General features: G+C 47.7%; 1 protein-coding gene across 2 annotated transcripts in view; it reads right to left on the bottom strand.

The window, feature by feature from the left end:
• THAP4 (THAP domain containing 4) overlaps nucleotides 1-12,671 on the bottom strand; it is a 28,869-nt gene extending 16,198 nt beyond the window's left edge. The window contains exons 1-3 of one of the 2 annotated variants that reach the window (XM_087819454.1): nucleotides 12,515-12,671; nucleotides 10,392-10,517; nucleotides 9,039-10,174 (exon numbers count right to left, since the gene is read on the bottom strand). In XM_087819454.1, the coding sequence (XP_087675580.1) occupies nucleotides 9,039-10,174; nucleotides 10,392-10,517; nucleotides 12,515-12,591 (1,339 nt within the window). In that variant the 5' untranslated portion in view covers nucleotides 12,592-12,671. The remainder of the gene's footprint in view (nucleotides 1-9,038; nucleotides 10,175-10,391; nucleotides 10,518-12,514) is intronic. The other variant, XM_087819453.1, reaches the window with a different exon arrangement.
• Nucleotides 12,672-13,092: the final 421 nt, after the last annotated feature.

Raw genomic sequence — 13,092 nt, 5'->3', positions numbered from 1 at the left:
AGAGTCACTGATCGGCTGCCTCCTGCATGCCCCTTACTGGGGATCAAGCCTACAACCCAGGCATGTGCCCGACCGTGAATCGAACCTGCGACCTCTTGGTTCCTGGGTTGACACTCAACTGCTGAGCCACACAGGCCAGGCTTTTCTTTTTCTTATTGCCCTAATAAATAAATGTTTGTTCAAATTAATAATAGTAATGGTGCGATTACAGCATGTGTGTGGGGAAATGAATGAGCAATTTCATAAGGGACAAGAGGGAGGGTTGGGAATACTGTCACAAGGGACGGTCACTACCCACAAAGCAGTACAGTGCTCTTTGAAAGTGGACTTAATTGTAGATGTTTAGTGCAAACTCTAGGAAAACCACAAAAAGTTTTAAAAAGAAGTATAATCAATATGCTAAGAAAGGGGAGAAATTAAAATAAAATAAAATGCTCAATTAAAACCAGAGAAGGAAGAAAGGAAAGGAAGCAAACAAAAGAAATAGAAAGTAGTTACAAATACAACAGACGTTAATCCCACTGCAGCAATCATCACTTTAAAATGAATGGTCTCAGGATACCAATTAAAGGACGGAGGCTGTCAGGGTAGATTAAAAAGACCCATCATTCTGTTGTCTATAAGAAATTCATTTTAACTATAAAGACATAGATTAAAGTAAATACAGAAAAAGATGTATCATGTGAACTCCAATAGAAAGAAAGCTGGAGTAGCCTGAGTAGTCTCAGACGAAGCTGACATCAGGACAAGAAACTTACTGGGGTAAAGAGGGGAATTACCTAACAACAGAGGTGTCAACTCTCCAAGAAGAGGCCCTGACCCTCGAGGTCTGTGCACTGATGGCAGCGAGACGCACAAGGCAAACGTATGCTCCTGACCGTTCTTTCTACTTCATCCACTTAATTTGTAAAACAGACTGTGATATTATTACCTGATGAATTAAAATAAAAAAGAACTTGTATCCAAAAACACAAAGAATTAAAACTCAATGATAATAAACGACATAATTAAAAAATAGGCCACACAGCTTCAAAAAGATGAACAAAATTGAAAAACCTCTGCCTAATGGACTACGAGAGAGAGAATACTTAAATTACCAAAAACAGAAACGAGAGGAGGACATTGCTGATTCTATAGAAATAAAAAGGATTACAAGAGTTCTGTGAGCAACTCTATGTCAAAGACTGGATAACCTGAATGAAATGGACAAATTCCTAGAAACACAAAACCTACCAAGACTAAATCACAAAGAAACAGAAAATAGAAATAGACCTATAACTAGTAAAAAGACTGAATAGTAATAAAAAAATCTCCCACCAAAGAAAAGCCCTGGACCTGACAACTTCACTGGTGACAGTAACAAGCATTTAAAAGAAGAACTAATACCAATCCCCCTCTGACCTCCCCCCAAAATAGAGGAAACACTTCCTAACTCGTTCTGTGAGGCCAGCAAAGAGGCTAAAAGAAAAGAAAGTCATAGACCAATATTCCCTATGAACATTGATGTGAAAATACTTAAAACACTAGCAAACAGGATTCAGCAGCGTATTAAAGGGATTATACACCTGGAATGCAAGGAATCCATTCAACATACGGATATGGATCGCTGTAATATGCCACAGCAACAAAATGAAGGGGAAAACTACAGTCTCAATTGATGTAGAAAAAGCACTTGACAAAATTCAACACCTTCATGATACACTCAACAAAACAGGAATAGAAGGAAACAGCCTCATCATAATAAAAGCCATGTATGGAAAACCCACAGTACACATCATACCTAACGGTGAAACACTGAAAGCTTTTCCTCTAAGATCAGGAACAAGACAAGGATGCCCACTCTCACCACCCCTATTCAATATGGTACTGGGAGTTCTAGCCAGAGCCATCAGACAGAACAAAGAAATAAAAGACACTGACCTTAGAAAAAAGTAAAATTATCTCTGTTTACAGATGATATGGTCTCATATGTAGAAAATCCTAGAGACTACAAAAAATTTTTGTTATATCTAATGAATAAACTCAGGAAAAATAGGACACAAAGTCAACACACAAAAACCAATTGCATTTCTGTACACTAACCTGAAAAGATTACAAAAACAATTCCATTTATAATAACACCAAAAAGCATAATTACTTAGGAATTAGCCAAGGAAGTGAAAGACTTGTACAATGAAAACTATAAAACATTTCAGAAAGAAATTAAAGACATAGAGAGCCCAGAAATAAAGCCTTGCATATACCGTCAAATGACTTTTAAAATTTTTATTTATTAATTTTAGGTGGGGAGAAACATCAATTTGTTGTTCCACTTATTTAAGCTTTCAGCGGTTGATTCTTGTATGTGCCCTGACCAGGGATTGAACCTGTAAACGATGCTCTAACCAACTGAGCTACCTGGCCAAGGCTGGTCAGATGATTTTTGACAAGGGTTCCAACACCTTTCAATGGATAAAGGACAGTCTTTTCAACAAATGGTGCTGGGAAAAAAGGAGATTCACAGGTAAAATAATGACCCTTAGGTAGGGACCCTTACCTAACACCATATACAAAAATGAACTCGAAATGGATCAAAGACCTAAATATAAAACATAAAAAAATAAAACTCAGACAAAAGCTTCCTAACATTGGATTTGGCAATGATTTCTTGGCTATGACACCAAAGGCACAGGTAACAAATAAAAAAGTAGACAAATTAGACTTCATGAAAACATTTATTTACATCAAAAGGGACTATCCAGCCCAGCCCGTGTAGCTCCATGGATTGAGCACTGTCCTGTGCACCAAGAGGTCACTGATTCAATTCCTGGTCCGGGCACATGCCCAGGTTTTGGGCTCGATCCCCAGTGGGGGGAATGCAGGAGGCAGCCTATTGATGTTTTTCTCTCACCCATGTTTCCATCTTTCCACCTCCCTTCCTCTCTAAATAAATCAATAAAAACATATATATATATTTTTAAAAAAGGCACTATCCACAGAATAAAAAGGGAAGAATGGGAGAAAATATTTGCAAAATCATATTTCTGTGAGATCGATACCCAGAATACTTGGAGAACTCCTAAAACTAAAGAACAAAAAAACAATGGACTGATTAAAAAATGGGCAAAGGACCTGAAACAGACATTCCCCAAAGAAGATCCATGAATAGCCAATAAGCACATGAAAAGCTGCTCAACATCACCAAACATTAGGGAAATGCAAATCAAAACCATAATGAGATACACCCCACACTCATTAGGATGGTTTATCAAAATAACAAGAAAACAAGTGCTGATGAGGGTGCAGAAGAACTGGAACCCTGTGCACTAGTGATGGGAATGGGAAATGGTGCAGCCACTGAAAAATAGTATGACAGTTTCTAAAAAAAAAATTAAATGCAGAATTCCCATATGACCCAGCAATTCCACTTCTGGGTATCCACCCAAAAGAATAAAGCAGGGTCTCAAAAGATATTTACACACTCATGGTCACGGCAGCATCACAATAGCTAAAGCATGAAGGCAACCCCAGTGTCCACGGACAAGACGTGGTCCATCCAAACAAGGGAGCATTAGTCTTAAAAAGGAAGAAAATCCTGCCATACGTGACAACATGAATAAACTTTGAGAACATTATGCTGAGTAAAATAAGCCCGTCATTAAAAGATAAATACTGTATGATTCCACGTATAGGAAGTACTTAGAGTTGTCAAAATCACAGACAGAAAGTAGACAATGGCGCCCGGCCGGCGTGGCTCAGCGGTTGAGCATTGACCTGGGATCCAGGAGATGGTGGTTCAGTTCCCGGTCAGGGCACATGCCTGGGTTGTGGGCTTGATCCCCAGTAGGGGGCGTGCAGGAGGCAGCCAATTGATGACTCTTTCATTGATGTTTCTCTCTCCCTCTCCCTGAAATCAATAAAGACATTAAAAAAAAAAAAAAGAAAGTAGGTAGTGGCTGCTAGGGGCTGGGGGAGGGGAGAAGGGTGAGTTATAGTTTAATAGATAGAGTTTCAGATTTACAAGAGCTACAGGCATGGATGGGGGTGATTGGCTACACAACAATGTGAATGTAAAAACCACTGATGGGGACACTTGAAAATGACTAAGACAACAAACTCTTTGTTACATGTATTTTGATTCAATATTTTTAAAAAAATGAAATGAGCTATCACACCACAGAGACATATTGCTAAGTGAAAGAAGCCAACCTGGAAACACTACAGATCCTAGTCCACAGTATCCATATATTCCAATTATATGACATTTGAGAAAAGGCACAACCATAAAAACAGTAAAAAGATCAGTGGTTGCTGGGGCTGGGAGGGATGAATGGGTGGAGAACTGGGATTTTGGGGGTGATCCAACTGTTCTCTATGATCCAGTACTAGAATGGTAGATACGAAAGTTTATGCATTTGTCAAAATCCAACTACAAACTAGTGATAATGTAACTATGGACTCAGTTAAAAAAGATGCATCCATATTGGTTCCCCACTTATAATCAATGAGAAGCCCACCAATACAGGTGTGAGGCACTATGTGAGCAATAGCAGACGGGGGGGGGGGTCTGCACTGTTTGCTGAATTTTTCTGGAAATATAAAATTTTCCTATGAAACCAATCTGTTAATTACAATCAAAGAAAGTAGAGAGTAAGTAGAAATATAGGTAAAATAATATCAAATATTGATAAATGTTGGAAACTTGGGGATCAGTACATGGGGGGGTTATACTTTTCTAAGTTTGAGACTTTCCACAATAAAGTTTTAAAAACTCCAGATTAATTCAAGAATTATATGTATAAAACAAGAGAAATAAACAGGTGTTTTTTTTTTTAAATGCAAGTATTTAATTATTAATCTGAGGGCATGGTTGACTCATACTTGATAGAGAGCGAATACCCTTGTTATCTCAGGAACACCCATCCCTCCGTGAGCAAGGTGGGCGTTGGTGCAGACAGGGAAGCAACAAAGAAATAACAGGGAGGGAAATACGTTCCCCCTCACTGGTTCCCTGACACAACTGTCCCAGGTTTTAAAACGCCATGATACCTGAAGTTAGAGCTGACTTAAGGACAGATCACCATGTCCTGTGAGGACAATCAGCACCAGATTTCCAGAGCGCAACTGGGACCATCCCCTGAACCCTAGAAACCACAGCCCACTGGCCTAGCTGCTCTGTCCAAAAATCAAGGGCCTGACTAAAGATAATGGACTAAATAAACACATGTATAGCCCCTTGGTCATGAAACCTGTACACAACGATCAAAAGATTCCCCTATTGCCTGGCTGCGTGTGGCTCAGCAGTTGAGCATCCACCTAGGATCCAGGAAATCGGGGTTCAATTCCAGGTCAGGGCACATGCCTGGGTTGTGGGCTAGGCAGCCGATCAATGACTCTCTCATCATTGATGTTTCTCTCTCTCTCTCCGCCCCTCCTTTCCTCTCTCTGAAATCAATAAAGATATGTTTAAAAAAAAAAAATCTACTGTAACTATTGCTAAAAAAAAAAAGATTCCCCTATTGATGAACAAATTCTTAACAGCACTGGAAACCACCGAGAGTAGACATTTTGAGGAAGACAGAGAGCAGGTGGTAACCAGAGATCCAACTGGAGCTCCAGGCAGGCCATGGAAATCAAGCCAGGCACCCCCTCTTCCTCCCACTCTCCACACTGCTGCCGGAATCCTGCACCCTCCCCTCCACTCCAGCTAGTGCCCAGCCTCAGACCCCAGGGAATACAGCATAGGTTCAGGCAGCCCCTGTCCCCTTGCTCTCCACCCCTCCCCAGGCCCTGGAGCCCAGCTCAGCACTGCACCAGGGCCCAGCATGCTCCTCCCCAGCCTCTCCATCCTGGCTCACACCTGTGCCCCCTCAGCACAGACACCTGCTGGTTTGTCTCCACCTTACAGATAAAACTCTCCATTGCAGCCATGCTCCCTTTTGGCTACCATCTACTTTTGCAACTCCCCTTCATGGCTAAACCTCTTAAAAGCCTTATTGCTTCCCCCACCCCCATCCAGCTCCATTCCCACCACTTCAAGGAGACTGTGGTCACCAGTGACCCCATGTGGCTGAGTCCAGCCATCTTTTCTCCATTCTGTTCAAAGCTGTATTCAACCCGGCCAAGCACCCCTGCTGTCTGAATACCCTTTCCCCTCTGGCTCCCATGACTCTGAGCACTCCTACCTGTCTGGACGCCCCCACCCCGCCGTGGCCCCATGCTCCCCCTTTCCCATCTCCTTTCCTGTATCCTCTGCAGCTGTGCCTCTATAAACACGGCCTGCTCCTGGGCTGAGCCCTGGCCCCTTCTCCAGCTACACAGCTTCTCCATGTAACGTTATTCAACTTCATGGCTTTTCTTACCTCATCCAACACAGCAGACACACACACACTGTGAGCACACAAGAGCACACTGCAGACACAACCAAAACTTTAACAGGCTGGGTGCTGGCTCCCCGGCACCAGCACCTAGGGACTCCTTCATCCTCAATTCCTCTCAAAACTTTACTGTCATATGCGTTCCAAAAAAATAAATATCTCCAAAAAGGAGGAAAATTTTGGATACAATACATAATGATGAATAAAGTAACCAATAAAATATATACTTACAACTAATTATGGTTGCTTGGAGGGGAAAAAGGAGGGTCTGGCCCTGGGAGCAGAAGGTAAGGAGCTGGGAGAGTAGAACTCAGGGACTGATCAACTGAAGCAGTTACTAAAAGAAAGGTTTCAGTGGTTGTTTTAAAAGCTGAAAGACATCCACCAGAAGAACAGGAAAAGCTTACCAAATTGAAAAATAAAACATCAGGGCCAAATTCCAACTTACCAATAATCACAACTATAAATGGATTAAATTACTCTATAAAAAGACAAAGGCTCTCAGACTGAGTTCAAATATACTATAAAATAAAGGGAGCCCTGGTCAGTGTGGTCAGTTGGTTGGAGCCTTCATCCTGCACATCAGAAGGTGGCAGGTTTGATTCCCGGTCAGGGCACATGCCCAGGTTGCTTGTTCTGTCCCTGGTTGGGACGCATACTGAAGGCAACTGATTGATGTCTCTCTCTCTCTCTCAATCTCCCTTCCTCTCTGTCTAAAAAAGAGAGAGGGAGAGAGGATATAAGAGGGTTAAAAATAAGGAGATAAAGAAATAAAACTTTAAATGGGACAAAAAGGGTTTTTCTGTAACAGGGACATATACCTCTAACAACATGGTCTCGAAATAAAAAGCAAAACTGGGCAGAGAAGGAAACAGATCTGTTGACTAATACAAATAAGCAGATCCACCGGGAGAAATGTAACTGACTTGTGGAGAGGGTACATCTTCTCAAACCACAATGAAGCACAGAAACAGACTGATTAAGCCACAGTGAAATCTCAAGATTCCAAAAAGCAACTAAGTGCCACATAACTGGAACTTAAAGCAATAAAATTTAAAGCATTTACAAATAAATTAGCTCCACTCCCCCAATCTACGCACTTGAAAAACTGTAATTATCCTTCTAAATAAATTGTGTTAAAGAGGGCATCAAGACTGAAGTCAGAGGCGGTTTAGAAGTGAGTAGCAATGAGAGCAGCATGAAGCAAATACACACTGAGCAGGCAAAGGGACAGAAGAAGGGTTGGGCCTCAACTGCAGGTATCAGGAAATATACATGTACAAGAATAAGCTAAGCTCCTCCGTCCAGGAGCCAGAACCACCACAAAATGAAACTGAGATAAAATGAAACTAAAGAGAGTAGAAAGCAGCGAGGATTAATGAGGTAGAAACAAGGCCGGCTTAATCAATGGAGTGGAGAGCTGGCTGTTTGGAAAGATCTGTAATAGTGACAAACTTTAGGACATCTGACCAAGATGAACAGAAAAAGTGACCAAAAAGTAACACAGAGAAACTACAAAAAACAACTTAAAAATGCCAGGAGAATAGTTTCACTCTGACCAGGACGTCGTTGGTCCTCAGGTGGAAGTGCTCCTTCCCCAGGTGCATCTGGAAACACACAGGATAGGTTTTGGTTTTTGCTTTTGTTTTTGGTTGTGCTCATGGTGGTTTTCCTGGAGGTCCAGGAAGTCCTGAACAGCCTGTCACACAAGAGCCTCCTGAAGTGTTAATAACACCTCCAAAGACAAACTCTGATCTGATTAAGTGAACGTGGCAGGAAAATGTTTTCATGTATCTATAACAAGCAAAAAGATCCTATCCTCAATATGTAAAGAATATCTAAAAACCAATTTTTGTAAGTACTAAACAGTAAAATAGGGGGAAAGCAGAAGCAGCCAATAAACACAAAAATATACCCAGTCTATTTGTACAGATCCAAAAAAATGGAGGGCAGAGCATAAAAAGTAATCTAAAAGATAACAAACCAAATTTACAGCAGCAGGGATAAAAGTCGGGAGGTGGGTGAGAAGGGAATTTTTACCACTTTTCAGCCTATATAGTTCTGTACTGTTTTAATTTTTACAGAAGACAATGAATTCTACTTGAAGAGATGTTTAAAATCTTAGTTACTGTTAGTGTTCAAAATGCTTTAACCTCAAGGATATTCAGCCTGGCCAGTATGGCTCAGCGGTTGAGCATCAACCTACGATCCAGGAGATCGGAGTTTGATTCCCAGTCAGGGCACATGCCAACGGTTGCGGGCTTGATCCCCAGCAGGGGGTGTGCAGGAGGCAGCTGATCAATGACTCTCATCATTGATGTTTCTCTCACCCCCCCCTCTGAAATCAATAAAAATATATTAAAAAAAAGATATTGATGAAAACATAAATGGAAAGAACCTAATAATGTTCTACATCTATTTGATTTTACACTTAGATCCTAACCCATTTGCAATTTATGTTTGTGTGAGGTATGCCACAGACGCTGACCTTACCCTGTGCAAGGGGGAAAATCAAGTGTTGGGGCCCCATTCAGAGTAGCTGACCTCACAACTAGAGGCTTCCCTGCTGCCAAGCGTAAGCTCTCTACCTGGGCCCGTCCACAGGGTCCAGCTACTACCAGAGCCTCAGCGGAGCAAGACCCGCTAAGGGACAGGCCATGGGAGCCCGAGGTGGGTACTGACCGCAGCTGGGGGCAGGCAGGCTGCTCGGGTATGGCATGCCTCCTCTCTGCAGCTCGTCCAGCTTCTCCTGCAGCTTGCGCACCTGGCTGTCGGAGCGGCTGACGCGCTGGCGCAGGCTCCTGAGCTCCCCGTTCTTCCTCTCCACCTGCTCCCGCAGGCAGCAGGCCCGGCTCCGGTTCTGCCTTGCAGAGAAGCAGTAGGAGTGCAGCGAGTCGATGAGCTTGCAGGCCCCCGACGCCGACAGAATGACCTCATTGATGGACATGGGGCTGGCATCGCTGTGCTCGCTCTGCACAGCCTCCGCGGCCGGCTTCGGGGTGACATCTGTTGGGGGTGCAGAGGGGCTTTGGGAGGGCTTCTGCGGTGTTGCGGTCAGAGATGAACTCGGGGGGCTCTGGGCCAGGCCCTTGTCAGGCCCCAGGCTGGTCCCACTGCAGCCAGGCTCTGTGTCTCTCTTCGGCCTCTTCCGGTCCACAGGCTCCCGAGGGACAGATGGCCTTTCTCGGGTGTGCCTGGAGGAGAAACTGTAAGAATGAAGTGAGCCAATGAATTTGCAGGCCCCAGATCCTGGGGGGGTAAAGTCATCCATGGAAATGCCACTCTTATCCACCAGGTCCTCGTCAGGGGTGGTGCTGCTCTCGTCCCCAGTGTCGCATGTAGGCCTGTTTGCTTCTGCCAGGCTGCCTGATGCTGTTGTGGCCAGAGAGTTGCCTGGAGGTCCCTGCATAGCCTGTTGTGCCTGCTCCTGATTGGCAGCTTCACTCTGCAGGGCAGCTCGCTTCAACTTGCGGGACTCTGGCTTGGCCATCAGGTTCTCACTCGAGGACGATGGTGAACCTGCAGCCCCTTTCCCGTCGGCTTCACTTGCACGTCCCCTCAGGCCCCCTGAGGCCTTTCTGGTGTCCTTTCTCCTGCTGCGGCCATGGCCCCCAGACCCCCTCTTCTTTTCAGTCAGGTGGAAGATGGAGGGCACAGCCGTGGGCTTGAGCAGGCGGTGCTGATCCTCCAGCCTTTTGGAGAAACTGTCTTTGGTGAAATGTTCACTACAGAGGAAAGAATACTTAGTAGGGGTCCAGTTGTCCCTCTGAACAGCTTTTAACCACTGGATCAAACGCTTTGAGTCCTTTAGGGGGAACCTGAAGGACAAATAATAAAGGAATTAGAAAGAAATAATTATATGTCTCCACCTAACTATAAAATACAAAAGCAAAACAAGTATTTTTGCAAACACCCAAATCTGTATTGACTTAACCCATTTAAAAATTTGGTAAACATTTAAGGAACACATTCTATTTATAGATTACTACTGGAATGGGAAGATGGAAGACCTGTTTTTACCCTAAAGGAGCTTACAGTCTCAGGGTACATAGGAATGAAGGTAGATAATGCCTCCCAGAATGCCAGCAGAAGCACAGGACAGAGTCCAGACAACAGGAAAATCTCCAGGAAGCCCGGGAAATAGTTCCTAGAAGGTCACAGCTGAGCAACCCTGCCAGTGTGCCTGGGATGCAGGACTCTGGGTGCTAAAAGTGGGATGGCTGGTCGCCCTGTTTATTTTATAATCCTCACCCGAGGATATTTTTTCCATTTCTTTTTGGCGAGAGTAGAAGGGGCGGTGGGGGAGAGAGGCATACCAACTGATTGCCTCCAGCATGTACCATGACCAGGGCTGGAGATCCATCCTGCAACCAAGGTATATGCCCTAAGGCCGGAATCGAACCCAGGACCCTTCAGTCCACAGGCTGATGCTCTAATCACTGAGCCAAACCAGCTAGAGCTGGTTGCCCCCTTTTTTTTTTTTTTAATATATCTTTATTGATTTCAGAGAGAGGAAAGGAGGAGAGACAGAGATAGAAACATCAATGATGAGAGAGTCATTGATTGGCTGCCTCTTGCACGCCCCCACCTAGAGATAGAGCCTACAACCTGGGCATGTGCCCCGACTGGGAATTGAACCCCGAATGCCTGAATCCTAGGTCTGAGCCACGCCCGGCCGGGCTGGCTGCCCTATTTAGAAGCCAGAGGAGGTGTGGGCGAGCAGAGATGGGAGCCAGAGGCCAGCAGAGCATCCCAGCAGCCCAGCCCTATGCCTGGCCCTGTGACTCTAGCAGCTGAGGATGGGAGACTAGCTCTCATAGGATGTCAGACTCAAACGTGTAGTTCTGAGTTCCCGCTACATTCCCACCCATGGAAGATGCTGAATGAGACACACAATCATTTCTTCCCATTCAGACAAGATCTGCACTTAGAAACTCTGACCAAGCTGTGCACGTGGGCCATTTGCTCCCTGAGGTCATGTCACGCACCTGCCGCTGTGGACCAGGACCCGCAGACTCAGGAGGCTCTGGACCGGACCTAAACTTCCCAAGTCCTCTGCCCCTCACCGCCTCAGACCAGGTGACTGCCAGGAGCAGCCTCCTCTGCAAGGCTTTGCCTCGTTTTCAAAACGGTAACAAAGCTTTTGGGACCAGAGGCTCAGAAGGAAACTGAGGAAAGCAACAGTGGCTGCTCTAAAACAGCCTAATATTACTCTTGATAGATTGTAACAACTTAAGATTTAGTGCGCACAGGCAAACTTTCAGGAAGACTACAAGTAACAAGTGTCACTCTGGCTTTAAGAATTAAATACTAACGTACAAGTATCCCCACTCGGCTCACTGCTGCGCGGCCGCCTGACCCGCCGCGCGCGGGAAGGTGAGACCCTCGCCCTGCGTGGGCCCAAGGCAGGCCCAGGGCCGGAGCCCCTGCAGCCTCGAGGAGGAAGCCGGCGGGGAAGTGCCACCCACTCCGCGGCAGGAGGCTGTCGGGCCCGGACGGGACTCACCTCACTGCCGGGCTCGGCTACCTGTCTGTCCCCGGGACTGAGGGCCCTTCCAGCAAGAGCGCCCGGAGCGCGTGTTAATCCATGAGGACGCGACGCATTTGCTCCGCCACATTCCCGAAGGCAGGGCTCGAGGCAGCCTCCCCCGCGATCAAACCGGGAGACAGGTCAAAGCCCACGCAGGGGACAACTGACCTAAGGGAGAGGTTTCCAGAATACGCGGCTTCTGGAAACCTGCGGCGCCAACTCGAATCAATGGAGCGCGGCGGCCGCGGGGTGGGGGCGAGGGAGGAGAGGCCGCGAGTGGGCGCCGGTGGACGTGGGACGGCCTCCCGCCGGCCGTGGGGCGGCCTCCAAGTGGCCTTAGGGTGCGCGAGGGATGGGCGCCGCTGGCCGCGAGGTGGTCCCCGGCGGGCGCCGGTGGCTGCGGGATGGGCGCCGCTGGCCGCGGTGGCCGAGGCGCCCGGCCCAGAGACGTTGGCCCCGGCCAAGGTCACACAGCGCCCGGCGCTGACTCACTCGCAGGACCGGCCCGAGGCCCGGCGCGGAAAGTGCCCCCTCGGGCCGGGCCGCGCGGCCTCAGTTTCCCCGGCGCCGAGCCGGGCCGGGCGGGGGCGTGGCCGGGCCGAGCGGGCGGCGGGCCGGGCCCGGTTACCTGTGGAAGGAGACGGCGCGCTTCTCCCCTTTGCCCTGCCGGTTGGAGCAGTTCGCGGCCGCGCAGCAGATCACCATCTCGGGCCTCGGGCCGCCGCCAGGCTCCGGCCCTCGCCTAGTCGCGCCGAGCCCGGACCGGGACCGCCCCGAGGGGAGGCGCGCGGTGACACGGCTGCGGGACGTGGGAGTCGGCCCCCGCGGCGCCGTACGGCAAGATGGCTGCGCCCGCCTGACCGCCGCCGCCCGTCCGCCCTCGGCGCGCCCGGGATCTCAAGCACCCGGCGGCACTCTGCCCTCGGCTCGCGGCGTCGGGGGTGGGCAGAGGCGCCCGGGCCGGTGGTCCGTACGGAGACATGGCGCTCCCACCCGTCCGTACGGCAAGATGGCCGCGCCTGCGGGTGCGGACGGACGGCGGGCTGACGCGCTCGCCCCGAGGCCTCACTGCCCCCTGCCCCCACTCCCACCGTGCCGGCGGGCGCGCGGGTGGGCTCCTCGGAGCGCGCGCCTAAGGCCGCCGGGGTGCGGAGCGCAAGAGTCGGGCCCCCCGTGCGGGCCTCCGCCGTACGTCAAGATGGCGGC

The sequence above is a fragment of the Miniopterus natalensis genome, chromosome 8, assembly GCF_054644295.1.
Source record: "Miniopterus natalensis isolate mMinNat1 chromosome 8, mMinNat1.hap1, whole genome shotgun sequence".
NCBI lineage: Eukaryota > Metazoa > Chordata > Mammalia > Chiroptera > Miniopteridae > Miniopterus > Miniopterus natalensis.
Note: the sequence above shows the minus strand (reverse complement) of the source record. Positions and strands in the feature narration are given on the sequence as shown.